The sequence below is a fragment of the Astatotilapia calliptera genome, chromosome 10 (genome assembly GCF_900246225.1).
Source record: "Astatotilapia calliptera chromosome 10, fAstCal1.2, whole genome shotgun sequence".
In the NCBI taxonomy this organism is placed as follows: Eukaryota; Metazoa; Chordata; class Actinopteri; order Cichliformes; family Cichlidae; genus Astatotilapia; species Astatotilapia calliptera.
Genome location: NC_039311.1, coordinates 25,214,563 through 25,242,138, shown reverse-complemented (window position 1 = coordinate 25,242,138; position 27,576 = coordinate 25,214,563). Strand labels below are relative to the sequence as shown.

Below are 27,576 nucleotides of genomic sequence, written 5' to 3'. Positions count from 1 at the left end.
ATGTAATAAATAAATCATATAATACAAAAATCAACTATTCACATTTCAACTTTTAACTATTTAAATTTTCAGCTGTTTCCTTTTACAAATTTAAAGTGAAAACAACACAAAACACTGCAAAACACAATTAAATATAAATTATAATATGAAAACAAAAAGAACATGCACATTCTGTCATATGGGCCCGCATGAATCCGCACTTTCTGAATCCTTTATCATCTGCAACCGAAAATAGTTGTGGATGATTACTATACCTTTCTAATGTGACGTTGTTGTCCCTGGCTCTCTTTCTCTCTCTCTGGCTCTGTTCCTGTGCTACTGAGTGTAACTACCGCCCCTCCCCCCTCTGCCCAGCGTAAAGCACAAGGCTCGCGTGCAGAGTGAAGCGGAAAAAAGTGCGAGACAGAGGCTGAGAGAAAAAAAAAAAAAAAAAACACGAGCCGTCACGGCTCGCGATAAGGAGCCGGCTCTCGTCGTTCACGTCAAAGAGTCGGCTCTAAGAGCCATTTCGTTCGCGAACGACCCATCACTAGACGACAGTGAGGACCAATCAGAGCGGTCGGCGGGTCCTGAGCTGCTGCTGTTGTGCTGACCTGTCATAGTTTTGCTAGGACAATATAACGTTACTAAAAAGCATGGCGTCGTTTGTGACTGAAGTTCTAGCCAGCTCTGGCAAACTGGAGAAGGAGGATCTGTCTGGCAAAATAAGCAAGATGTCGCGAAAAGTGGAGGACACAAAGGTAACCACCGACTAGCGTCATAGCATCAGCTAACGTCGCGCTACGCAAAGTTTGAACCAACTCTTAGCTGTTAGCGGGTTTACGGTTAGGTCCCCGTCATTGCTTTAACTTTACTACCTGAAGTTACACTCAGCTGCATGTAGAAATTAACCAGAAAATCTGATAATACATGCAGACTGTCAGTAAAGCTCAAAGCGAGTTAACTTCGTTTGTTTAGCAAGATTTGGACTAAGCTATCTGTGGTACAGACTCAGTACTGACACCTAGGTTACGTGGCTTGTAAATATTACTGTACAACGGGAGGAGGTGTGTAAGCTTAAGAAATAAGTTATGCTTTCTCTAGATTTAGAGACGACTTTTGGTCTGATGCAGATCTTATAATGAATGATGTGAGTTGCCGTGCCGTGGTTAAACAGGCTTAATGTTTCTGGCTGGGCATCGTAGGTGATACAAACACCAGGTGACTAGTTATCGCCAGCTGATCTTTTTTTTTTAGGTCTAATATCTTTACTTATAGTAATAAATAGGCTGTAGTTAACAGGATTTCAGGACACCTGTTAAAGTTTTAGCCAGCTCTGACAGCCTTCTTCCACGTTTGTCTGCCGCATTAAATTAATTTAACTGCTCTTATTTGGGTTTTGCATGATTTCCACCATAGTGTATTTATATCAACTGTTGTGTGTTTTGATAGGAGTTACACTACACACTAAGCCTTAGGCTTATTTTCAACAACACACAAATAATTGTAATCGTTAAGAAACTTCAAAAATGTGCTATCTGAGCTTATTCAGCAGGTTATAGATGAGTAAAAGTTAAATGGTTGTCTCATAATTATTAATATGAAATAAAAGACTCGTTTGTCTTTATGTCTTTTCTCCAGGAAGAGGTGTGCGACATGATAAATAAGCGATACAACGATTTCCTGCCCAGTCTCCAGTCATCAGAGGAGCTGATGTTACAGGTTGATGCAGTCTCCAAAGAAATGGACACTCTAAAAAACTGCATTGAGAATGAAGTATGTATGAAATTGTTTAAAGTGAAAGTTGAACCAGGTCTCATTCTGTTTCATGAAGTAGGTTTTTCTTGTGGTATAACTTAGTAGCATGCTTTTAAAGTATTTGTTGATGTGGACGTAGGTGCAGAACGTCCATGTAGCCGTGGCTGAATATACAAAGCTGAAGCAACAGCTGGAGAAAAATACCGTCATCATAACAATGCTTGGACACCTAAAAGAGGTACACTATTCTTGAGTTTTTATATTAAAGTCAAATAATTGCATGGATGCTTCCAACCAGTCCTTTCTCCAAACAGCTCCCATAATAAAGGTCTCTATTGCTCTAGGATACTTTACTACTGTTCTTGTTTTGTTTTGTTTTTTTGTTTTTTTTTAAATATAAAGGGAAAAGCACACCAACTGTTTCAAAATGCAGAAGTTCATATTCTTACTAGTTTTAGCATCACTTAAATGTAATAGGACCCCTTGGCATGGAACAATCCTGCATGACGAGCTGAGACTTGCAAAATCAATTTTTCCTCATGAAACTTCAGAAAACACATTTTTAATTATTTGCTTTGATGTGATAGTGTCTCTTCTTCTCTCGTTTGTGTTCTTTTCGTGATCCTTTAATCATCTCTTATCGGTTTTTAATTGCATGTATGTTCGTTTTTAATTCTCTTGTATGTTTTGTGTTTATATTTTTTGAGAATTTGTGTGTTCTGTTTTTCTATGTAGTGTTTTTGTTTTTAATGTATTTTCATATAACAACAACAATAATGATAAAAATAATAACAATGAGTTATGATTGTAAATTATCCTGAAAAATAGGGTGAACTGGCCAGCTTCTCTGTCACTTGACAAAGTGTTTTATTAGCAAAGATCCTGTTTTTTGTGTGCGTGTGTGTGGTTTTTGTTTGTTTGTTTGTTTGTTTGTTTGTTTTTAAGGCGGTATAGATGTTTCTGTGACTGATGTATCTGCCGTGTGACTCAGTTTCACAGTGCAATGGAAGAATTCAACAAGGCTTTACTGGAGAAGAAGTATGTGGATGCTGCCAACCGGCTGGAAAGAGTAAGAGCTGCTTCATTCATGTCCACACAGCCTTAGGTTACTTTAAACAATACTCAGCGCTAAACCAGCATTTATCTGCCTCAGAAATTTCTTTTTAAGGTGACTGCACACATGAGCCCCAGGTTAGGTGGTAAAGCAGGTTAGAGGTTCAGTCGCGGACTCCTCCGGTTCGCATGCCAAAGTGTCCTTGAGCGAGATCCCAAACCTTGAGTTGTGAATAACATCCATTGGAGTTTGAATGTGCGTGTGAATGTTAGAAAGTGCTTAAGCATAGATAAATGTGAGCTTCTGAGACTTTTTGAGTGCTCAACTTACTAGAAAGGCAATCATTAACCATCAGTCCAGTACTATTTAATTTATTCTACTTACTGTTAAGGTAATAAGTCTGTGTTACCTTACTTAACAAGTTCTTTCATTTCCTTTCATTTTGATAAACAGAAATTTGTTTTAATGTTTCACAAACAAGTTAAAATATTTAGTGATACAAAATGTGGAGGTGAAAAAAGCAGAGGGTGACTGAAAACTGGTGTAATGACTTGATCATATTTGCCTGCTTCCTCAGAAAGTTCACTTACAATATATCTGAAATAAATGTGATTATAATAAAAGCTGTTCCAAAAAAGAACAAAGCACTGCCAGTCAGTGTTGTATGCTGTTTGTAGTTAATTCAAACAGAGGTAGCTATGTTTGGCCTTTTCACTCAATGGCATTTTTGTGACATATCTAATCCAATGTGCAATTCACCTCAGTGAGCCTATACAGTGGCTTTAAGCTAAGTGAAGTACAGCTGAAAAACAAAAGGCATGACTGTGTCAGTAAAGATGAGGCAGAACAAATACAATCACACAAATACCATGATAAAATGGGCCATTGTTAAAAGATTTTTTTTAGTTCCTTTGGGGTCTGTGTGTGTGTCAGTTACTGTGACCAGATACGCTGCACTAACAATGCTGTTCAGTTATACAAAAAGAGAACCCCAGACAACTGTGTTAAATAGACTGAAAAAGATGGCTGGAATGCCTCCTGCGTACATGTGACTCTTTTAAATGAAGAAGAGGGGAACTGTTTCCCTAAAGTGACCTGGTTACTGTTCCACAGTTGTTGTCCTGTTGCCTGTGTAAGATGCTTTCTCTCGGTAGCTGAGTGGACATAAACAGACTACTTCATGGGTCATATTTTTATTGAAGGCAAGGAAAAGTGTGGGATCACTGAAGCGCTGGAAGACTTCTGAGCTGCCGCTCCTCAGTGCTCTCAGCTCTGAGTTGACAGTGCAGAGAGAGAACCTCATTTACCACCTGGGAGATGAATGGAAGCGCCTCGTCATCTGGAAGTTACCATCCACAAAGGGTAAGACATCCTGAAAGAACAGGGTACCACTCTTTGTGTGAGCTCTTTTCCACATTTCATGTGCTAAATAAACAAGCCAAGCTCTATTGCTAACTAGCTCTCACCTTTTTCCAGGTGAGAACGTTATCCACGATTGTGCCCAACAGGCTTGAACACATTAGTTAGATTTTATAAGATAATCTTAAAGTATACTTGAGCTGTAGCTTTTGGGTGTGTGTTCCCAGAGCCTGCAGGGGAGATGTCTTTCTTGAAGGTGGAGCTGAAACTGAGCAATGCTTGCAGTAAGGATGGCGAACTGAAACCACCTACACTACTGAGCTCTGTCCTGCAAGCTCTGGCCATCCAGGGAGACCTTCAGCACAAGATCAAACTCTTCAGTAAGAAGAAGCAGCACCGCCATAAAGCAGCAGTACTTTTGTGTTCTTTTAAAATGTGTATAATACCTTGTATGTACTTTATTTCATTTAAAATATTTATGATAAATGTGTGACTGTTCTATACCATATTTGTGGTACAGCGCTGCAATTTTTATAACATAATTTTCTTTGTTAAAGATGTTTCTCAAGTGAGTCAGCCAGGTTAATCTATTTAGCTCTGAAGCACAATGTACCTGAGGTCAGAACCCCGCTCACTTATGCTTTCTGTTGATATTCAGGTCAGGTGCTTTTGAAGAACATGTTGAAGCCGTTGGTGATGTACGCGTCTCTGTCTGTGAGAGTGACTGAGCAGCAGGGTGAGGGAACCACGCTGGCCCTGCAGTGTTTGGAGGAGAGCGACGAGGAGCGATGCGCACCTTCAAAGGTCTACAACAAGCTGCTGCTGGTGCTCAAGACGCTTCATTCACACCTCCTAGGTACAGTATGGCTGCACGTACTGGTTGTAAAATACATACTGGGTTTTACATCTTTTGGGGTCATTACATAGAAAGCAATGACAGACTGAATATGAGGAGAAATTATTCATGCTAACCTGAAATATTGCATCTGAGTCTTGTTGAAGAGGCAAGTCACTTGTTTATTATTTTCCAGACGTGTCGATTGGTGATAAAAAGTTGTCCGCTATCTTGGGGGAGCTGATTTGGGAGGAAATGTCCCACACCATCATACATGAGTGCTTGGTGCACTCCATCCCCACCAACAGCAGCCAGCTGGAGAAATACAACACTGTATGGACCTAACAGCTCTTTGTCTAGTATAATAATATTATAATACACGCAACTACATTTTTACTATGTATTTGTTCTCTTTTTGTGTTGAAGGTGATAAAGGAAACAGAGGAGTTCGAGAAGTCTCTAAAGGAGATGGAGTATCTGCAGGGTGATTCCACAGACCTGCTCAAATATGCCAGAGATGTTAACTGTCATTTTGCCAGCAAGAAGTGCAAGGACGTCATTGTAGCAGCCCGTAAACTCATGACCTCAAAGATGCATAACACAGTCAAAGTATGTGAGGCTGAGTGTCTGAGTGTTCTCTTATCATAATGTGAAAAACATTCCACAGAATGTCAAAAAATGAATTATGTTGTATTTTTAGCTAATATTGTGAAGTTTTCCTTATCCTTTTAAGATCTTTGTGTAAAAATCATTAAATGGTTTTCATCAGGCCACCTCCTAAATATGCTACAAAAACTGTTGTGTGAAGATGTATTTAAATAACTATTCCACTGGAGTTGTACAAAATTACATGCATGTGTGATTACGCTTGTAATTACCCCTGCTGCAAATTATTTCCTTCTTACAAACTTTATGTAATAGATCACACCAGACTCAAAACTTCGCCTCCCCAAGCTGCCAGCTCCAAGTTCAGAGAGCAAGGTCAAGCCAGAGAGCTTAAAGGAGGAGGTGACAATGGAGAACTCAAAGCAGCTGTCTGCGTGGAGTCTGAGGCTGCCAGCCTGTCGCATCAGTGAGTCAGTGCAGCAGCTGATGGAGCTGGCACTCGACACTCTGTGTGAAGCTGTTGGGAGCTCAACACAAAGGTCTGTTACAGTTCTGAGAGAGCTCACTGTGTTTTGTGTTGATGTATGCTTGAGTCCTGATAATAATCCTTCTGTGCTTTTCTAAAATGAGAAATCTAATACTGTCCCTTAGCTGTTGCAGTTTCAAAGTGATTTCAATACCTCTGTCCAAAATAGGTCAAAATATCCTTTTATTTATATATAGACTTTACACTGCACGGGGAAGGTTGATTCTTTACGCACTCAATTTGAAAACTGTTCTGTTCTTCTTTGCAGTGCTTTGCAGCTCTTCTTCACTGTGAGAAACATTTTCCAGCTGTTCTACGATGTTGTGCCAACGTACCACAAGTAAGGCTGTTTCCATCACATAACATGTGACGGACAAAAGCAGTACATGTATTGCGAAAATGTAAATGAGTAACTGTTGTTTCTCTGTTACTCAGGGAAAACCTGCTCAAATTTCCTCACCTAGCTGCCATCCAGCACAACAACTGCATGTACCTGGCCCATCATCTACTCACCCTGGGTCACCATTTCAGAAACCACCTGCCGCAGCCTCTCAGCGAGGGCGTCGCAACTTTTGTTGACATGGTGCCAGGATTCAGGAAACTGGGTAAGCATTCTGTCATGAATTGTCGTACTATGAACTGCCCTCTGTTGTTGCCAGATGCAAATTATTAATGATTCAGATACTCAAGATTTGATTTCAAGTTTCTGTCACGCTGGACCAAAGAGAGAAAGGGGCTTTATGGCAAAATCGGGGCAAAAGTTTCCTACCAAGGACCAACATTCAATCTACAGTTTGCTTTGAAATATGAGCACACTTATCTCTCCAAAAACATTTATCCCTTTTTGTTCTTTTTCTTGCAGGTGCCCAATGCTTCTTAGCCCAGCTGAATGTTCAGAGAGCTGAACTGCTGGAGCGACTTTCCACTGCTCACAATTTCTGCAACCTGGATGATGAAGATAACTACACTGCAGCTAGCAAAGCAGTACGGCAGGTGAGTGGGGAGAAATGCTCATTATAGAAAAAGAGTTTGGGCACCAAGCTGATGTGGTGGTTAGCACTGTTGTTAGAAGAAGGTTTGAATAGAAGTATATCATGATCAGGCCTCTTTTCCACTTGTTCTTACTCGACTAAACTCGGTTTTGTAGTTTAAGAACTATAATTGAGTATAACCTCAGTGTAACTGGGGTCATTAGAGCAAGGAGGCCCGTGACATTATTTGTATGTGACACAAATGCAACACAACAATGGAGGACACTGAGGAATGTCTGCTGCTGGGTCTTTGGCTTAAGGAAAAAGAGAGCCATTCGGCTCGACTCTTGGGTGCTTGGAACCCTGGCCGAGTGGTACTAAAAAGTACCCGGTGCCAGGTAGTACCAACTGATAGAAAACACTAAGAGTCGAGTTGAGCCAGATAGGTGCTAGTGGAAAAGAGGCGTATGAGGTTAAGTTACACCTTCCAATAAGGCTTTTCAAAGACTGTGGTAAATGGGGGTGTCTAAATGGGGGGATCAATTCCATCAGAGCCACACGAGGGGCAGCTGAAATGCTTTCTTAATTGATATCCTTATTAAATAGTTAATGAGTATAATGTAAATATCCATTCAAAGTCCTTTGAGTGGTCAGTAAGACTAGGAAAGCACTACATACATGTTAGTCCATTTTCACCCTTTAGGCTGTGCAGTGCTTTTTACTCATGCTCCACTCATCTTTTTGTTTGATTGCAGGTTATTCATCAGTTGAAGCAGTTGGGTACAGTCTGGCAGGATGTCCTTCCGGTCAGCATCTATTGTAAAGCCATGGGCAACCTCCTCAACACAGCCATCACAGAAGTTACTGCCAAAGTCATGATGCTAGAGGTTTGCGTTACTGAAATTAAAGTTGACGAATCAAGCAAATAAACATTTGTCATAATAAAGCCCTAATAAGATGTTGTCTTTGGTTGATGAAATATGAAATTCAGGTTCTAATACTAGGATGCTGTGTTACATGCTCGGAGTTGACATATTTAATCTTTAATAAGGATTGTATTTGTCACTATAGGACATTTCCTCTGAGGATGGGAACCATCTCCAGACTTTGTGCCAAACTATAATTGATGAAGGCCCGCTGGTCTTTATCCCTCTGGCTGAGGAAAAGAAGAATAAGAAATATCAGGAGGAAGTGCCCCTCTATGTGAAGAAGTGGGGCACCTTCAAGGAGCTCGTCATCGTGCTGCAGGCCAATCTGCAGGAGATTGTTGACAGGTAAGAAAGAAACTTCACAACACAGAAAATAACATAAAGGTGTGGTGTAACAGTGGCTTGTCATTACTTTTAATCCATTCAGCCTTTAAATTAATGGCTTGTTTGTAAGTGTGACGGTGTTATATTTTTATAGCTATAAAAGAAAAGTTAGTATGTAGGAATTTACAGTGATATTTCTCCATTGATAAATTTTTATAAGTCTGCTTTTACATGCATGCATATTTATTTATTTATGTATTTATTTATCCAGTACCTGTCATGGGGGGAGGAAAATAATCCACAGAGTGCTTTGCATTAAAAACTGGCATTAAAAAAAAAAAAAAAAGCACAGAAGATAAAAACATAGGCTACGTTTACACTGCAGGTCTTAATGCTCAATTCCGATTTTTTGATCAAATCCGATTTTTTTGTCTGCTCGTTCACACTACAAATAAAATGCGACAGCAAACGCGCTCTAGTGTGAACGCTCAAAGCGGCCCGCATGCGCAAAAGAAGATGTCACACACAACGCGCTCTGTTTAGACCAGAGCAAACAGTATTGTTTGACTGATGGCCCTTAATATAAAGACTTTACGTTTCCCAATTTTTTGCTTTAAGCTATTTTGTTATTTACATAATAATGTAGATAACCTAATAATTATCGTTATTGCTGTTTTAGAGGAGCGGTGCTTCAAAGGATAGTTGCAGATTTTTGTCAGAATCTGCAGATTATGCAGTACAAATAAAATGGTCATGTTTCTCCAACGTTGTCTTCCCAGCAGTTTCACCTGATAGCCAGGAAGCGTTTGCGATGTCTTATCGGGCGCTTCTCCGGCGCTGATAATTGGCGTCTGTCTTGTGTCAGTGACGTAAAAGACGGATTTAATGCGCCTTCACCGTTCAAACAGCAGTCGCTTTCTGAAACATCGGATATGTATCGGATTCAGTACCACATACGAAAGTGACCCAGATCGGATTTGAAAATATCGGATTTGTGCTGTTCACACTGTCATACCATGATCGGATATGGGTCGCATAGGGTCAAAAAAGTCGGATTTGATGCGCTTTCGCCTGCAGTGTGAACATAGCCATTGTTACACCCCGGCCTAGGCAACCGGGGTGCAACGCAGGAAAAATAAAAATAAGGCAAAAACACACGAGACAAAACTAATACGGGCTTCCACAAAAATCATCCCAAAACGAAAGTATCGACCACTATTTTCTTTAAAGCAAAATATGATATTTATTTACATCACAACACAAGGCGCCAAACTATTTACAACGGGGGGGAAGATCGCGACCATGACACACTGAAACACAGGGTTTAAATACCTAGAGGGAGCAATCAGGAAAATGGACAACAAGAGGGAAACACAGCTGGGGCAACTCAGAACTGACGAGACAGGGAAACGCAAACTGAAAACACTAAGATAACACAGACTTTCAAAGTAAGACAGGAAACACATAACAGTCACGCCAAAAACAACACACTGCCAACGCCGAACCGTAACAGCCATAATATGTATAACAGCATACATAAAACATCATACTGCCTAAAACTAGTTAAACCAGTCTGAATAAATGAGTCTTCAGCTGCTTCTTAAAGCTGGAGGGGGCCACAGTTCTAAAGGATTTATCCCCCCTGGTCTTAAAATGACTTTGTGGGACCATTAATAGTCTTTGACTGGAAGATCTAAGTATCTTACTATATCTCTTTTCTTTTGTGTGGCTGTCTGACTTGTCTCTGATTCGTCTCCATAGGTGGGCTGACAGTAAAGGTCCGCTGGCTTTGGAGTTCTCGAGTTCGGAGGTGAAGAATCTGGTCCGAGCTTTGTTTCAGAATACGGAGAGGAGAGCTGCAGCTTTGGCCAAAATCAAATAGATTCTTGGAAAGAGAAAAAATCCCAACAAGATACTACAGCACTTTTCCACTGTGGAAATAAGGACTCTTTGCCTTTATTCATTTCTATTTTCTGTTATTTGCATAAAATATAAACATTTACATGTATACAGGCTGAACAGCTCATCACATAAATGGTTGAGGTGTTGTCACTGGGGATTTATTACTCCCCAGCCCCCTGAGGTGTAACCAGAACCTTGCCCTCCATTGACACATGATGCTGTATTCAGGGTAACTTTGCTGCACTTCATTAATCAAACTTACTGATGTGATTTCAGGAGTTTATTTGTTTGAACCTAAGCGCCTCTAAAGGACCATTATGTTGTGAAAGACCTGCTCTGGACCTTGCACTTAGTATTGCAAATTATCTTGTTTGAGCAGTGAAACTGAATTTTTCCATGTGTGTCTGTGTGTTCTGATATAACTTATCCAAATAAACCGAAACACTCAATTTTTTCGAGACCTTGTCCAGGCTGTTCTTGATGAATAGAAATGATGAGTGTTCTTGGTGATGGGTCTTGCCATCATACAACTTCATAATGCTCAGTATGCAGAGAATATAGTAGCAGCTTATTTTTGTAAGTTCCATTCGTTAATTTGATCCCTGTATTGTATTCGGTCGGGTCTGTGTTTCATTTACAGCTGCCACCACTGATAGATGACCTATAAAACAGCCTTAAGTGTCCATGCTTTTGTGGAACTTTTTCCAGCATCATTTCAACAAATCGCTTTACAAAAGTTAAAGAAAACTGTATACACCCAGGTTTTATTATGTTCAGGGCTGATTAAATTATCTGACTAGGGTGAGAGTATCTGGGCTGAAATGTTCCAAAAACTGTTGCAGGCTTTTGAATGCACCGTGAATCATATTAGGTTTGTGAAAGCAGACTGTAAGAATGAAAAAACATTGTCAGTGTTTGTGCTCTGAACGATTGAGGGGGAGGAGACAAACAGCTGCATAGCTCCACAGCAGCAGCTCTTCACTCTAAACTCTCTCCTCCTCCATTTGATTACCCCGATGAGCTGAAGGAAGTTACATTATACCAGCAGCAGCGTTCATCTTAAGACATGCTTTGCAGAGGTATGTGGGGTTTTCACGTTTTCAGTAAATAAATCTGAACATGTGAACTCAATCTATAAGACATTAATACTGTCTTTGCTTTCTTTATCTAAACTTACTCAGTTACTTGTCCTGTATTTTAAGCAATAGAAAACACAGATACACTGTTGTGTGGTATTTATGTAATGCTTGTTTTCACAGGAATCTAAATTAAATTAATTTTTATTCATAATGATACATTTGGATTAATTTGGTTAACTGATTGATTGGATATGGAAAATGTAAAAAAAAAAAAAAGTGAAAATTGAGGGAAACATCAAAGATTACCTGTCAAAACCAACAACAAAAAAACAGTCTAATGTGGGTGAATTATTTTCTGCCAGTACCCTTATTGATTAAACTGCGCTACATATTCTACTTTCCAATGAATATCCTGGAAATAACTCATTAAAAATTTAAAAATACATGCATACTGTACTTGTCGACTTACTTCAGGTTTTCGTTGCCTGGAGTAGCAGTCAGTCTGAGTGCCCCAATCAGGTCAGCTTAGCATAACATGGAATATTTGGCAATGTAATTTTTTTTTACTCAAAATATTTTTTGACTAAGTATTAACGTATTGTAAATATAGTTACAAAAAACATCACAAGGACTGGTTACATTGAAAATGAAACAAAAAAGGAAGAAAAAAAAGACTGAAACCCATCCACAGCTGTTCAACATGTATGGAAATGACTATTGTTTATATAAAACCTCTAAAGTTACAAAGTTGTAGAAGATAATACTAATTGAATATCAATCTGTATTTCCACCATATTTGTTTATACTCTTGCACCTTACAAAATGTCTGGACTGAGTTCATAATTAAGCTTCATATTAAATTATATTGATTGTAACTGGCTATTGTAACACAGTATTTTTTTTATCATTGTTAAACTATATAAACTACTATATTTTATAATAGTTTACTTTTTATTTATAGACTACATCTTATTTGACAATTATCACATATGGCTGATGCTTATTTTTAAAACAAAAATCTTGCTAGGTGTTTTATATTATCAATACAACACGTGAGATATGCGACACCCTCATCTACAAACAGCTACTAGTTGCTCAAAATCCTTAAGCAACTCTAAAGCATAAATGGGCTAGAAAGATTTAAGATTGTAAGTTGTTATTTGTTTTCGAATGTTTCCTTGTAGTAAAATCCTGTCTCCCTGACTCATGTTGCTTGATAGCTGTAAATGTATTACACAGATGGGCACACATGTAGTCAAGATGAATTTTGGCCACATCTGGACACTACTTTCTAGATTTAAGCCTTCAGGCAAATACAGTTGGTAATCTTTTCAAATCCTTTGTATTCTTTGGTGTAGTTCAGATTAATTTTAAGGATTAGGACAATCCCTGCATGTGCAACAAGTTGCAGCGGTGACTGATCAGCCCACTTCAGACAGATGAAACCTGCTGTTATGCTGATCTGAATCTGAGGTAACCTCGTGAATCACCTGAATATAAATAGAGGATGACCTGGGAGCATGAATAAGTAAATACATAGTCAAAGAATAAATATATGTTCTTAGTCCTTTTTTTTAGATTATATTGTTTTATGTATTTTAATAATAAAGGCCTGTAAAGCAAGGCCAGCTTTGACTCATAAACCAAGTGCTCAGCCAGACTGAAAAACAGGAAGTTTAGTGCAGAGCTGCAGAGGCATATACAGGAAACCAGACAGAACTAAGTAGGAACTAAGTAACACAGAAGGAGTTGTTTTTATCGAAACTATGTGTGACGTGTAAAGGACCAAAATAATACAAACCATTTTTGGTTTCTAACGCTAGAGATCTGCAAAATGGCTTTGGGCTGTGCATGTCTCTCTCTTCCGGAAGATGATTAAATAAAATAATTATAAATAGTTTGACTGAGTCGTGTTCTCTCTATTCAGTAAAAGGATGACAAGAACCAGATTTATTATTTTGATTGTTGTTTTAAATTAATTTAAATTACTTTAGAATGGAAGTTTGGTTTCAGCCAACAACCATGTCATGTCTGAAGTCACACATATTACCTTTCTTTTTCACTATGATGCTTGGTTTGGTTTCTGAACGTCTACACGACTAGAGCCATTGGTTTACTCAGCCACTCTGTTCTGTGTACACTAACTCTCCCCGACAATAAAGCATGAACTGTGTGCAATGTTGAATCATTGTTGGCCACATCACATCATCCATATCCACATTTTTCTGCAATATTTTTGGAATATTGTGAATATTATGTAATATTTTCTGCAATTTCAGGTTGCAGATAAATTCACTTTGATCCATGATGATCACTAACTGCTCGTCACCCCCACCATCCCAAGAGGGGCCTCAGTGTCCACCTGAGAGTTCCTCTCAGGTGTTCGCTCCAGCTGAGCATGAGGTTCATCAACAGGACGTCATCCAAGAAACTCCTCTAGAATCAGTAGAAGACACCTTGAAATCTCTGCACATGCATCGTAACAAACACTTTAAACGTTTGAGCTCTCAATGGCAATCAACCTTCAGGGGCAACATTGCTCTCTCTCCAACAGAGAAGCGGCACAGTGCAAAGAGCTTCAGGAGGCGCTGCAAGCTGCTGGGAGACGAGCAGCCTCTATGTGTCACTACCAACAATCAGCGCCAGCGTTACGTCACCAAGGACGGCAAGTGCAGGGTTAATCTGGGACACATTAAAGACAAGAGTCGCTTCATTTCAGATATTTTCACCACATTAGTAGATCTTAAATATCTCTGGTTCCTTCTCGTCTTCACTGCCTGTTACATCCTCACATGGATGTCCTTTGGTGCAATCTACTTCTTAGATGCTTGGCTACGTGACGACATTGCACACGCCCACGACTCCCAGTGGCAGGCATGCTTTGAAAATGTGGACAGCTACCTCGCAGCCCTGCTGCTATCTCTGGAGACCCAGAGGACTATTGGGTACGGCACCAGGAGGGTAACAGCTAATTGTCCTGAGGGTGTGGTGCTCCTGATGGTCCAGTCCATCACCGGCTCCATTATCGATGCCGTGATGGTGGGCTGTATGTTCGTTAAAATCTCCCGACCACAGCAGAGGGCCCAGACACTGATCTTCAGCAAACACTGCGTCATCTGCGAGCGTGACGAGAAGCTTTGCTTGCTCTTCCGCATAGGTGACCTTCGAGAGAGCCACATGGTGGACGCCAAGATCCGAGCCAAGCTGATCAAATCCAGGCAGACCAAGGAGGGAGAGTTCATCCCACTGGAGCAGACAGAGATCAATCTGGGCTATGACACTGGAGGAGACAGGCTTCTCCTGGTAGAGCCCCAAACCATTGCCCATATCATCAATGACAGTAGTCCCTTCTGGGAGGTGGGGGCCAAGCGCTTGAAGAGGGAGACACTGGAGATTATCGTTATCCTGGAAGGCATTGTGGAGGCATCAGGTTTGTAGAAATGTGGTGCTTGTGCTGTTTAATATGGATACAGCTACGTTTACAACTTTGCTTGTTTGTCATTTTTGAAAAGAGCTAAGTATGTGTGTTATTATTAAACTGGGATTTTATTGCTTGTTGTGATGTTTACTGGTTGTTTTGTGATGTTACAGTAACACGTACAGTAGCATAGATCTTCATAAAGCTGCTTTGTGGTAGTTTTTTTGCCATTGTTTGAGTGGTTGGCAAACTGAAACCAACTAAGAAAAAGGTTACTGTTACTGTTCACCATCTAAAATATTAATAAATTTGTGTTCATAAAAAAAACTTTATTCTTATGGCTCAGTGCTGGCTAAAGTGCATAAATGCAGAGAAAAAGATGTGCTTTCATGTAAACTTGCACACAATAAAGTTATGTCCTGATAAAATCTGTTGGATCTTTTTCCAATAAAGTGACCGGTTCCTAACCCGCTGATGCTTTTCTGCAGGTATGACATGCCAGGCAAGGACATCCTACACACAGGATGAGATTCTGTGGGGTCACCGATTTGCTTCGTGCATTTCCCTGGAAAAAGGAGCATTCCTCGTGGACTGCAGTGCGTTTGACAAAACCTTTGAAGTCGAAATGTCTCCACTCAGTGCAAGAAACAGAAGCCATGCAAAGGATGAGGAATCTATATTTTAGAAACTGAAAACAGGTCTTATTTGTGGAAACTAGGAATCTGCAGTTGTAGTAATTTTATCTACTTTCTTGATGTGGAAAGTTAATTATTTTGCTATGTAAGTAGGTGAACTGAGTAATTTTCAATGATCTATTAAATTTTAAAGACAAACATGGCTTTCATACCTCTTTTTGTACACCAGCTGTGACATTCTCTGAAGTAATGACAATCATATTAATGAATATAAATCTCAGGGAGGCCATAATTTCTGTTGTTTTCCTTGTTGTATGTTTTGACATAACATGGTGTCTGATTTATTTCAAATCAAGTAAAATAAAATTTATCCTCTTTTTTTGTTCTTCATCTTTTAGTTGTTCCTTTTAGGGGGCACCATAGTGGATCCTCCATCTCACCCTATCCATAGCATCCTTTTCTGTCACACCAATCCCTATGCATGCATTTTCTCTGTGCGCTTCCTCATTTTCAGCATCCTTTGTCCAATATATCTACTATCCCTTCTTCTGCATTTGTCCAAATCATCTCAGACTTGCCTCTAACTTTGTCTCCAAACTGCTCAGCCCCCCTGATATTTTCATTTCTAATCCTGTCATTCTGCTCACTCCCAATGAAAATGTTTAACATCTTCAGCTGTCTCACTTCCAGTTCAGCCTCCTATCTTTTTCTCAGTGACACCAGCTCCAAGCCATATATCATAGCAGGTCTCACTACCATCTTGTAAATCTTACCCTTTACTCCTGCTGCTATCCTTCTGTCACAAATCACCCCTAACACCGGCCTCCACCTATTCTACCTTGCATGCACTCTTTTTTTCACCTTTCTTGTCCCCTCTCCATTGGTTTGGATGGCTGACCCCGGGTACCTGACCTCATCCAGGCATTCTCTGTTAAACAGTCTGGTCAAAAAGTCCATTGCTCGCTCTACTAGACATCTCCATACCTCTACAGGTTGTCATCTGGACCATCCGGCTTTCCACTTTCATCCTATTCATAGCTGCCCTCAGTTCCTCTTTACTAATGATTCACCAACATTGCTTCATATGTCCTGCTCTCACTGTCACTTGTCTGTGGTCTTGTCTAGATGAATAGAAGAGTAGCATGGCAAATCTAAATTTAAAGGTCCACCGTTGTTTGGTGATTTTTGAACTGTGCGCTGTTGGACTCAGGCCGGATTATTTGCCCAGGGATTTTACCCATGTAATCTTGGTGGCTGTTTATGTTCCTCCCTCTGCTAACCCCACTGCTGCATTTGACATTAGCACTCTGTCATAGCCCAGTTACAGACTCAGCACCTCGGTGAGGGCAGATCCCATGAGTTGGATTTGTTTTCAACAGATTTGACACTGCAGTAAATGCCCCCCCCCCCACTGACCTACCTGTAGTTAGCCTGCAATCCACTGCCAAGCCACTCACTCTCTTTCTCTCTACACATTGCACCATAAAATCTTGAGAAAATCCTGACACCCCTCCCACACCTATCGTTTTCGATCGTGACCAGGTTCAAAGAGAACAGAGAAGACTCCACTCAGGCAAGTCTGCTCGACCAGACAGGGTGAGTCCCCTTGTCCTCAAGGCCTGTGCCCCCAGCTTTGAGGAGTCTTTCATTAACTGTTCATGGTGAATCTGAGCCCACAGAGTGGAAGACGTCACAGCGGCCCCCGGGATTACAGACCTGTGGCGCTGACTTTCCACGTCAGACCCTGGAAAGACTCCTCTCTGACCATTCCCAAACTATTATCAGGATCCCCTTCACAAACTGCATGCTATGTTTACTCCAGTTAACTTTGTCTTTATGTTTTATGGACAACAGATGGAAATTAGCCCTTGGCTATAATCTGGTATGTTTACATTCATGTAATTTTTTTTTACATTTATGTTCATTAACATGCACTGTCCTAAATAAATTAAATTAATATTAAAATTGAATTGATGATCTGAAACATTTAAGTGTGACCAATATGCAAAAAATAAAAATAATAATCATACATATATTTTACACAAGAGTTTACATTACATTTGTCCAAGGTTCAGCAAAAGGAAGATTAATTTAATGAGCAGTAACACTGGCGGCGTTTTACAGCCCCACCTCGGTAGATGGCGCTAATGCGCGTGAATACAAATATAAATCCAAGAAGTAATGTCGGAAGAACAGCATGATGGGATATGAGAGTCCTCCGGCGGCGCGTTGCCGCCATGTCTCCTAGAGAAAAACATTTATTGCTTCTCTCTGCTCTAGGCCTAGTTATTCTCGCTTTTTATTATATTCCCACTTTTCTTTATGTGACCTTAATTCTTGCAGTTTGTTGTATTGTCTGTTATTATCATAGCGGAGAACCGCTTCCCGCCAGGTTAGGCCCGAATCCTCGGGGTGGGCTAAACGTTCCGGCCGTACTGCGGCGCTGGCTGTGGGGCTGGGAGGCGACCGGCGTCTCGGTACCCGCACGGGGGAGAGCGAAGAGCAGCGGCAACAACAGAGCCGAGCTCCGGGAATCAGAGGGACACTTAAGTCAAAGACTCGCTGAAAGCGGAGTTTATCGAAAGGAATCCTTATCAAGCGAGTCTTTTCTTTTTAGCCCCCGGGATTTTCTCATGGGGAGTTACATCGGGAAACCGGAGAGCCCAACCGCCGACTCGGGGAGGCGGAGAGCTGTGAGAAATCCCCGAGAGCAGCTCCGGGAAAAGCTGGCCAGACCCAACCACGCCGTCTATACTCCAAACAGAAGGCTTTCATTTGCTGGGTATGTTCAGGCTAAAATCAAATCAATCACATCTCGGTTTTACCGGCGTAATACAGCCCGGTCTTTTTGAATGGAGGCGGTTAAGTTGTTGGAATTCAAAAGGTTAAAGGTGCAGCTTGGCGGTTTTTAATGACTAACCTTCGAGTCGTCAGAGCGATCTCTGTAGCTCCACACAGCTATCCAAATGTGCTACACGTTACTGCAACCCTATGCGTATATATCTGTACAGGTTATGTCATGTGCAAGAGTTTCTCATTACAGTAATTTACTACTAATATAGTACCGGCATTTCCAATCTGTGAACAGTTATGACAGAAAACTTGAATTGTTGGCCATATAAATTACTTTAGTACTGAAAAGCATATTTAGCAGGTTTGCTGTATTGGCAATGTAGTAATGTATTTAGAAAGCATAGAATTTTACCTGACAATCGGATTTATTTCCGCTATCGCCCCAACCATTATAGAGACTGACGAATGGTATTTAACATGAAATATCAGAGACAGGAACAAAAGTTCACGTTTTCTGTAATATTAGTGAGTATTATATGTTTGGGTTTTCCCAGAAAAATCTATTATGGCCATTTGTGGGATTACGAAAAGCAGACTTTCAGACCCTTCATTTTGCCTTGGCCTCTAATTGTTCTGTCCTGCAGGGAGACACCGGGAGCAGCGAGCAGGTTCACCATCACACCCCAGCGCCACTACCCCCTGCAGCAGCCGGGTGTCTCGTCAGTGGGAATCCTTCCTCCCGTCAAATGGGACGGTTTCAGAAAGAAAAACATCCTCAGCCCTCGCAATTCCCCGGCTGCCCTCAGCCCTGTCACAGTGAAGATCGCCAGGCCTGACCACAGCTCCCCCAGGTCTCTGTGCGATCTATGCATTACAGTGTTTCAGTCTAGATCATCAGCTTGAGTCAGATCTCTTTAAACTCTAACATAACCTGTTTTAAGAGATTAATGTCAAAACCCTTTTGATAAAACTTTTGTAATGGCTGTTTACCTTTCTTTTGTTTCAGCATGGACCATTTGAGTTATGCCGTTCTCCCCAGAGCGCCTGCCGATCCGTGCTCCAGAGAGAGTGTCCTCAAGGTGCTGAAGGAAAGCCGCAAGAGAGAAGTGGACGACGAGGACAGGAGCTTTACAACTGAGCAGAAAAGCAAAAGAAGGTACGAGGCAGCACATGAATGCTGACAAGCTTTATATTTTTGCCTTTTTATGTAGCTTGGTGACACTTTTTTTTTTTTTGTCTGATAGCTGTAAGGTTATTGTAGTAAACTAAAAGTAGGTATAAAAACATTTCAACTGAAATAAATTAAAAAAATAGACTGGAAAAAAAAGGACTTCCTATACTCGCACAGCAAACCTAAGACATAAAAAGTATCATGTGTTTTGTTTAAACCTTCTTGGTCTGTAGGTAATGCATAGTGTGGTTATTAGCAAGGCTACAGAAAAACAGCCTGTTGATGCTTTTAGTTGTCTCGGTCTCTTAGCTTTACGGACAGCTGCAAACAGAATGGATGAATAGCTTTTTCCTATTAACACCATTTCCCAGTCCATTTGTGGTGCACTTGGAAAGCTCACTCTTCTAATGTAATGTTCCAACAAAATATACACTCCCACATGGGGCCTTGCATTCTTATGAATGCATATAACATCTGCATTATAATGCTGTATTCATTTCTTCCCTTTTTCCCCCAGTAATTTGAATAGATACAGATCACACGTACAAATGTGGCCTTAAAGTCTTCTATAAATACATTACCGAAGCTCAAATGCAGTTTTGAGTTACTGGATGCCAAGAAAATTGGAAATATCACTAACACTTAACACAGCACATTTTACATAGGTTTTCTCTAGGGCTGGGCTATATCATACCGTTCACGGTAATACCGGTGTAATTTTGGGCAACGATAGGAAAATGAAATATCACAATAGAATATGGGTAAAACACGCGTGCGTAGTGCCTTTGTTTACATACGCACATGGCGACGAGGCAGAATGAGAAGAGCGAAAGTGGATCGTTGAATGAAACGGATGAACCAGAATTGGTTTGTAAAAATGCTGCAACCTTAGTGGTGTGGAACTGGTTTAGCTTTCGTCCGTCAGATACACAACAAAGCACTATTTTTGGTAGAGCATGTTAGCGGGCCGTCGTCATCACCGTGTTGTTTGGAAAATACGGCACACTTAAAATCAATCCTTTGATTTTTCTGAAAATCGACAGTGCCCCTTATAATCCCGTGTGCCTTGTGTATGAATTCTGGTTGTGTTTACTGACCTCGAAACGATTTTATGTCGTACACGGCGCTCGAAAATCTGTCAAATGTTTTAGTACGACTAAGCTACGAACCCGCACCGCTTGATTGATTGTCGGAGCATTATGGCTATGTTAGGCAGGCGCCTCGCGGAGTGATACGTACTGTGCTTCAACATAATATTACCGTATTGTGTGTGTATAACCTCTTTTTAAGTTTTGTGGATATTATACATGGTTATGCTGATGATATGTCGGCCAGTTTCCACTGGAAATGCCTTTTGATTAAACTGTCAGCAAGGAATTTGCACTGTTACATTTTTATATAACTTTAATGCACATAAAAAACAGCTGCTTGTTTAAGTGAAAATACATTGATGGGTTTTTTGCACTAATAAAGTTGTGGAATTGTAAAGTATTTTGTCTAGTGTCAATTAGATCATCAGTTATATCGTTATCGCAAATTTTCAAATGTATATCGCGATAAATATTTTTGGTCATATCGCCCTGCTCTAGTTTTCTCTATTGTTATATTTCAAAATAATAAATGGTTGTTGGTTTTTTCCATTTTATTTTTTAATTAATTTTTTACTTCCTAAGACGTAATGACAGCGGTGGAAGTGCACACTCTGCTTTTGAACCCCTTTTGCCCAATGGCACGCCGTCACAGCTGGTTCCTAAGTAAGTTAAACTTTTCATACAGTTAGATCATGTCTTATGAAAGCCTGTGGTGCAGGGTGAAGTATAGTGTGGTGCTACCTGTGCATTAAGAGAAATACTTTCCTTTTCCCAGGCCAGGAAGTCTGAAAAGAGGGATGACCTCACTGACTGAGGAGTCCATTATGAAGAGGTCTCGGACATCCTCAATCAGCTCTGGCAGTGGAGCTCATGCTCCAAGAGGAACCCCGGGCACCAGGAGAAATGCCATCCAGAGTTCCTACAGCTCTTCATTGGGTCTCAACCAGGTAACTCTTCTCTGCTGCATTAAAGGACGCACAGGATTCTAGAGGAAACAGTGGAGCTATGACACTCTAAATCTTGTTTTCCCTTCACAGTGGAAGAAGCCGTCAGCACCCAGCTCCCCTCTGTCCAGCCCTGGATCATCTCGCTGTCAGACTCCAGAGGGCATCTCAAAAAGACCCAGGTGTGTCTCTGTTAGGCTTCTGATCAGTTGTTGACATTTAATCCAGTATTGCGGATTGTAACCTTAAGTTTCATTTCCAGAGAGGACGACACGCAGTCTCCCAGCTCAGCATCCTCTGCAAAGTCAGATCACACGTCTATGGACAACACACTCGTCTCTTGTGAGTGTCATACCTTGAGTAGCTGTGTTGTGTAGGGATTCATCTGTCCTAGAAATGCAGCTCTGTGCAGCAGATTATTTAGATTTATGCAACACTGACTGAAAAGTTCTACTACTAATTAAAAATCCATAGAGCTAATTTGCTGGGAAGTGATCATAGGTAATGCTAGTTAGACTTTATTTACACAAAGTCATTCCTTATCCCAGAAATTCATTCACTTGTACCCTAAAGACCCATTTTTCAGCATGGGGTTTATCTTAGTGGCCCTCTACTGTTAAGTTAACTCTTAAGACTGTTGAAGAATATTATCAGAGTTTTCAAATGGGACTCAAACTCATGCGTTTGAACATTATCATTGCAATTGTGCTTAATTTAGATTGCTTCTTTACTTTTAGAGAAATTGATTAGCCAGTTTGACCCCTCATTACTCGGTTTAAGAAAATGGTTTCCAGAAACATCCCAAGAAAGGCTGTTGGTTTTTTTTTTTGGTTTTTTTTTTGTTTTTGTTTTTTTTCTTCTTGTGGCAAATGTTCATTCATTCAGTGGGTCTGAATGAACGAACAACAAGTTGGGATTTGTGCAGTGTTCAATCCGTGTGCCCCAAAAATTTAACATGAATGCAGTTGACTTAAAAGAAAAAAACCTTCAGAGACATTAAATTGCTTTCTATTTATTGTGCCTTGTATGATGATGTTCCAGTCAAACTGGCTCCATTGCCCAAGGTCCAACTCAATACTTCGTCAGACTCTGGTGGTAGTGGGAAAAGAAAAAGGAAGATTCAACTGGTGTCCAGCAACCGGGATGATCACATTTCTCTGGTAAGGATTACTGCAGTCTCATTAGAAACCTCTGTTCTCATGCTTAGCCATTACAGTGCTTTTAGTCTCTCCTTGTGCTTCCTTCCAGCCCCCACCTCCTGAACTGGGTTATACAGTTACTGTTAAAGATCTAGATGAGGAGAAAAAGGCTGGTATAAGTAAGATACAGAAGGTCCTGGAGACACCTGGTAAGTTGCATTCAGTTCAATCTGTTAACCCTTCATTCACATGTAAAGATTTAAACACCAGAAAAAATATTTATAGAATAGAAAAGAATAAACCTTTATTATCCCACGGATGAGAAATTTTGTTGTTACACAGCTCTTATAGTAAGGGGAATATAAAACAAAGACACAAAGTGGTCGTTTATACATAAGCAACTGAAGTCCGCATATACAGGTAACAATGTACAGAAATGTGTATAGAAAAATCGCATGGAGATATGTATAAAATGTACATAAAATATATCTATATTACTATAGAGCCATTGTGAAAGAAGTCAATCTACATAAATGTGTTTCAACCAAAATGGAGGAAAAAGCCCTAGAATGTCTGTGACCCTCTTCTTTCTTTTAGCTCCAGAGCCTGAGAAGACTGTCTCCCCCTCAGCCACCACTTCCACCCTGCCTGCCCCCTCTGCTGGCTCTACTGCTACTGCTACAACTTCCACCACAACCTTGAGCAGCCTTCTGGCAGCTCCCTTGCCCACATCTAGCTCTGCCACCCCAGTCATTAACCTGGATCCCAATCCAGTGAGCAGTGCCGGTACAGTGCCTGCATCCCCCAACCCACTGCTGGAGGCTTTGAAGAAAGCTAGTGCTCCTTCTCCCACATCCGCTACCAGTGCAAGTTCAGGTACAACTGCTCTTCACTTGATTTAATTTTGACTACCTTTAATTTCTTTGTTCTGTACACTCATGTTTTTTTCCTCCCAATGTGCCCTTAGTGTCTGTATCAACCACACCCGCACAACCCAGTGTTTCAATCCTAAAGGCATCAACAACAGTGGCTTCCCCACAAATCCCTGCAGTCTCCCAGTCCTCCTCTGCGTCTGTGCAGCAGTCCTCCGCCTTTGCTCAGGTCCTGCTGGGTCAGGTCTCCCAGGCTGCCAGCAGCACCCCACCTATGGCAAGCCTATTTGGGGTGGCTAGTCAGGTCAGCGCCTCCTCTGCTTCTTCAACATCTAACTCAACTGCTGTTACTGCAGCCCCAGCCAGCAGCTCTGCATCAGTCAGTAACACCAACCCACTAATGGCTTCAGGCTTTAAGCCCATCTTTGCTGTAACCGCCACCACCACTTCAGCTACATCAGCTTCAGAAAGCAAACCACCTGTCCAGAATTTCAAACCCATCTTTGGAGATGCCACTGCGGCTACTGGCTTTGGACAGCCTCCATCCCTTGCAAGTGCAAAGGCAGCCTCTACAATTTCAAGCACAAGCAGTACAGCCTCAGTATTTGGTGGATCAACAAGCAGCAACACAGCTGGCCCATCTCTGTTTTCTGGCTCAACCACCACAGCTGGCACATCCACAGGCTCCCTTCCCACTTCACAGCCTGCTCCACAGCCAGCTATGAAATCCCTCTTTGGAAACTGGAACACAACATCTACAACAAGTACCACCAACTCAGCTTTGAATCAGGCTCAGAATGCTGTCGGCACAATTCAGTTTGGAACTGCTACCACTACTACAGCAGCAGCCACGGCCCCAGCTCCAGGACCTGCTACTGCTTCAACCACAACCTCCAGCCAGGGTACCTTTGCATTTGGTGCCACACAGCCAGATGCTCAGGCTGCCAGCCAGAAAGTATTTACATTTGGCCAGACAGCACCCAATCAGAACACAACCACTGCTTCATTTGGAGGCTTTGCCATGGGCAACACAGTTTCCACTGCTGCTCCTGCTACCACACAGTCAACCTGCAACTTTGGAAAGTCATCTTTTGAAGCCCCAGCAGCTCAGACAACCTTTGGCTCCACAGCAGCAGCGCCAAAGCCATTCACTTTTGGAGGCAGCGGAGCGTCATCCACACCTGCTTCTAACCCTGCCCCAGCTCCTTTCAACTTTGGGGCAACTCCTACCACCACAGCAGCCACTTTTGGTACCCCAGCTAAACCAGCATTTGGAGCCAGCACTGCTGGTTTTGCTTTCGGTGGCACTGCCGCTCCCTCAGCTGCACCCTCAGCTCCACCAAGTTTCGGTGCAGCAACCCAGGCTCAGAGCTCCTCCACACCCACCTTTGGATTTGGCAGTGCAGCTCCTCAGCCGGCTCCCTCTGGACCAGCTCAGCCAGCATCCGGTGGATTTAACTTTGGCTCTGGAATGCCGTGCCCTCAGTTTGGAACACCAGTTTCCAATAATCCTGCACCACAGATGGGAAGCTTCAACTTTGGGGCTGCTGCTACAGACAAACCAGCTTTTGGTAAGGAATTAAGACTGTTGTTGTTTTGCTTGTTTATGTCTTAAGCCCACCTGTAGAGCGGTTCAAGCAATGAATGTAATGTTGGCTAGCTATTTCTTTTGGCTGTTCCCTTGCTTGAAAGGGTTTTTATCACACCAGACATTTGATTTGGCACAGATTTTACTCCGGGTGACCTTTTTGTGTCTCCTCCTGGGCTCAAGTCAGGGATCTTTCTCGTGTTAGGCAAAGATGTTAACCACTACACTAATTTTGTCTGTTGCGAATATCTTAAAATAATTTTAGTTTTGATTACCAGTAAATGATAGTAAATTAATTGAAATGATTGGTATTTGAAACATAACCAGTAGTTGAATTAACGGGTCTCAGTAGTGGGGAGGGTGGGCTGCATTTTTGTTTGTTTACATCGCTGTATGGTTGCACTTATGTGTGAGTGCTGGTTTCCTACTGTGCCACACACTGACAGAAAGATTTCTGTGGTTAGGTTACTATGTTGGTCTATCAGAGTTTTAGGTGTTGGGTGTTTGAAGTTGCATGCTGTTTTCCCTGCAGGAACGTCAACACCATCTTTTGGCCAGAGTGCTGCTGGAGGTCCAATTCCCTTTGGAAGTCCTGGAACTCCACTCCAAGGCTTCAATGCTGTTCAGTTTGGTGAGGCATCAATTTTCTTTTTCTTTTCTTTTTTTTTTTTTTTTTTAGAGGTGATGCCCAGCTGGGGCTTTAGTAGGGATGTGTGGCTAGATGTTTAAACGATGGTTGCTCTCAAGGAGCTGTAACCCAGTGATTTAAACAAATTAGTCTTCTGATTTTATTTAGTGAGAGTGCAGCACCATCACAAAGTTTTATTGATAAATTTGTTAAATTACTCTATACCTCTTCTGTTGGTAATAGGATGCTACACTGTAGCATTATGCATTGCAATGTAGTGGGATTTAGCCTGTTTATCTACTGCTGTGAGGCCGAAGTGGAAACACATGGGTTCTGTTATTAAAGGTGGGCTTGAGGCAAGCTTATGGGAATTTTTATTGGAGCCAAATACTTAAAAGCATGTTGCCTCACTATAAGAATTCCTTGTCAGACCTGATATTGATCCTAATTTAGATGAAATTAAGAGGCAGTTTTGAAGTTTGAAAATTTGATGCCACTGTTAAGAACTGGATACTTTGTAGCAGAAATTGTTACATATCCATATATTTTTTATTTTGTTTAGGATCTCCAGCAACTCCTTCCTTCTCAATCGGAGCTGGATCGAAAACATCCGGAGCACGGCAGAGGCTGCAGGCGAGGCGACAACACAACAGGAAGAAGTAGCCTGCCACGTCGTTCCAACAACGCATTCGGAGGACTCCAGCTGTTGCTGCTATGGCTAACCTGGCTAACATTGCTCTGTTCTAAGCCCAACATCCCACCCCATCAGGCTACCACCATGCCCTCTGCTTCCTCCGTCTCCTCCTCCAGTGGGTTGTGCTGGCCCGAAGTTTGCAGACGAGTTAGATAGAGCACATTAGCCTACTGAGTTCATGACCCAGTGAGGGAATGCAGCAGTAAGGAGAGAGAAACCACAATGATGTACTATACTTGAAAGAGAAAAAACTATTTGATAGATGCTGAACATAAGCATATCCAAAGTTCTTTTTCCTTTTACCATACACGGACACTCCCATTGGTTCGTCTTAAGGAGAAAGTTGAGTCGAGCTAAAGGTGGAGCTGGGCTCAGACATTTATTTTTTTACGTGAAACGCTCGCTGGTTTGTATGTTACCTGGATATTTGAATACATTCTCTGACTGAGTCTGAATGGGATGAAATGCACAGTCAATTCAGATAAGGTACACAACACTGCAGTGTAAATGTAAAGTTTGCATTTAAATTATTTTTTTAATTGGCTCTCTGACCCTGTAAATGAATAATGTGTTTCTGCACTTAAAAGGGTGACTTAGTAAATGTCTTAACGTAGTTTGTGCAGACCCTTGTGTTCTTGTTTCGTACTCTTTGTCATTGCAAGCATTCCCAGAGTCCTCCTGTGGATGGCCTTTTTTGATAGTGATTGCCAACTGATTGAATTAGCAGGTCAGTATGTGAGTAGGATGAGTACTCGACTAGCGCTGACAAACCAAAGCCAACTCTTCAGCTTGTTCCCTGTGAAAAGAATCTTGAGATGAGAGTGTGCTTGTGTGTGTGTTTGTTGTGCCAGACTACCTCTCTTTGCGCCCAGGCACTGAATCCTTGTTAATTCACTGAAACGTAACAAATCTGCTAGAATCAGTTACATTTTACCTTCAGCCTACCTGCTGTTAATGCACATGTAACTGTGATAAATGGTGAGTTTTTAAATATCTGCACAGCAACACATCCCCACTTCAGAAATGTCACTGCTACCTTATGTCAGATTTACTAAAATTACAGTCTGTTCTATTGGATCTCTCACAGCGATACAGGGATTTTTTTTGTTTCGTTTTTGTTTTTATTATTATTTTTGTTTTTGAGCATGCAGCAAACATGGACAGTAAAGCAGTTGATGTCAGCTGTTTTATTCAAATGATCTCTGTTCTCAGTAATAATCACCTCTTATTGTGAAAAGTGAGCCGTTACCAGTTGGGTTTTGTGTTTGTTTTTTGGGGGGG

At 41.3% G+C, this 27,576-nt stretch overlaps 3 protein-coding genes across 3 annotated transcripts; all 3 read left to right on the top strand.

Moving 5' to 3' along the window:
- Window positions 1-512: 512 nt before the first annotated feature.
- Window positions 513-10,701, top strand: zw10 (zw10 kinetochore protein). Its single transcript, XM_026182209.1, has 16 exons — window positions 513-740; window positions 1,621-1,755; window positions 1,877-1,975; window positions 2,729-2,806; window positions 3,994-4,153; window positions 4,378-4,530; window positions 4,809-5,006; window positions 5,182-5,318; window positions 5,412-5,594; window positions 5,907-6,130; window positions 6,386-6,457; window positions 6,553-6,722; window positions 6,980-7,110; window positions 7,844-7,975; window positions 8,160-8,362; window positions 10,103-10,701. Exons 1-16 carry the CDS (start codon window positions 636-638, stop codon window positions 10,221-10,223), a joined length of 2,301 nt encoding a protein of 766 aa, XP_026037994.1. The 5' UTR covers window positions 513-635; the 3' UTR covers window positions 10,224-10,701.
- Window positions 10,702-10,766: 65 nt separating this feature from the next.
- LOC113030612 (G protein-activated inward rectifier potassium channel 3-like) lies at window positions 10,767-15,765 on the top strand. The gene is made up of 3 exons (XM_026182210.1): window positions 10,767-11,322; window positions 13,602-14,752; window positions 15,229-15,765. Exons 2-3 carry the CDS (start codon window positions 13,627-13,629, stop codon window positions 15,423-15,425), a joined length of 1,323 nt encoding a protein of 440 aa, XP_026037995.1. The 5' UTR covers window positions 10,767-11,322; window positions 13,602-13,626; the 3' UTR covers window positions 15,426-15,765.
- A 1,784-nt stretch (window positions 15,766-17,549) lies between these two features.
- pom121 (POM121 transmembrane nucleoporin) lies at window positions 17,550-26,909 on the top strand. The gene is made up of 13 exons (XM_026182600.1): window positions 17,550-18,157; window positions 18,813-19,019; window positions 19,175-19,324; window positions 21,013-21,093; window positions 21,206-21,377; window positions 21,468-21,556; window positions 21,637-21,716; window positions 22,416-22,534; window positions 22,623-22,722; window positions 23,111-23,389; window positions 23,481-24,956; window positions 25,506-25,604; window positions 26,164-26,909. The coding sequence occupies exons 1-13, from the start codon at window positions 17,583-17,585 to the stop codon at window positions 26,262-26,264; spliced, it is 3,528 nt and encodes a 1,175-aa protein (XP_026038385.1). The 5' UTR covers window positions 17,550-17,582; the 3' UTR covers window positions 26,265-26,909.
- Window positions 26,910-27,576: the final 667 nt, after the last annotated feature.

Bases quoted from the DNA above. Each gene is read 5' to 3' on its own strand.
- zw10 (XM_026182209.1), top strand. From the start codon at position 636: ATGGCGTCGTTTGTGACTGAAGTTCTAGCCAGCTCTGGCAAACTGGAG. The intron at 5,007-5,181 runs GTACAGTATGGC...ATTATTTTCCAG, and splicing joins GCTTCATTCACACCTCCTAG to ACGTGTCGATTGGTGATAAA. The intron at 7,111-7,843 runs GTGAGTGGGGAG...GTTTGATTGCAG, and splicing joins CTAGCAAAGCAGTACGGCAG to GTTATTCATCAGTTGAAGCA.
- LOC113030612 (XM_026182210.1), top strand. From the start codon at position 13,627: ATGATGATCACTAACTGCTCGTCACCCCCACCATCCCAAGAGGGGCCT. The intron at 14,753-15,228 runs GTTTGTAGAAAT...GCTTTTCTGCAG, and splicing joins AGGCATTGTGGAGGCATCAG to GTATGACATGCCAGGCAAGG.
- pom121 (XM_026182600.1), top strand. From the start codon at position 17,583: ATGAGAGTCCTCCGGCGGCGCGTTGCCGCCATGTCTCCTAGAGAAAAA. The intron at 22,723-23,110 runs GTAAGTTGCATT...TCTTTCTTTTAG, and splicing joins GAAGGTCCTGGAGACACCTG to CTCCAGAGCCTGAGAAGACT. The intron at 24,957-25,505 runs GTAAGGAATTAA...TTTTCCCTGCAG, and splicing joins TACAGACAAACCAGCTTTTG to GAACGTCAACACCATCTTTT.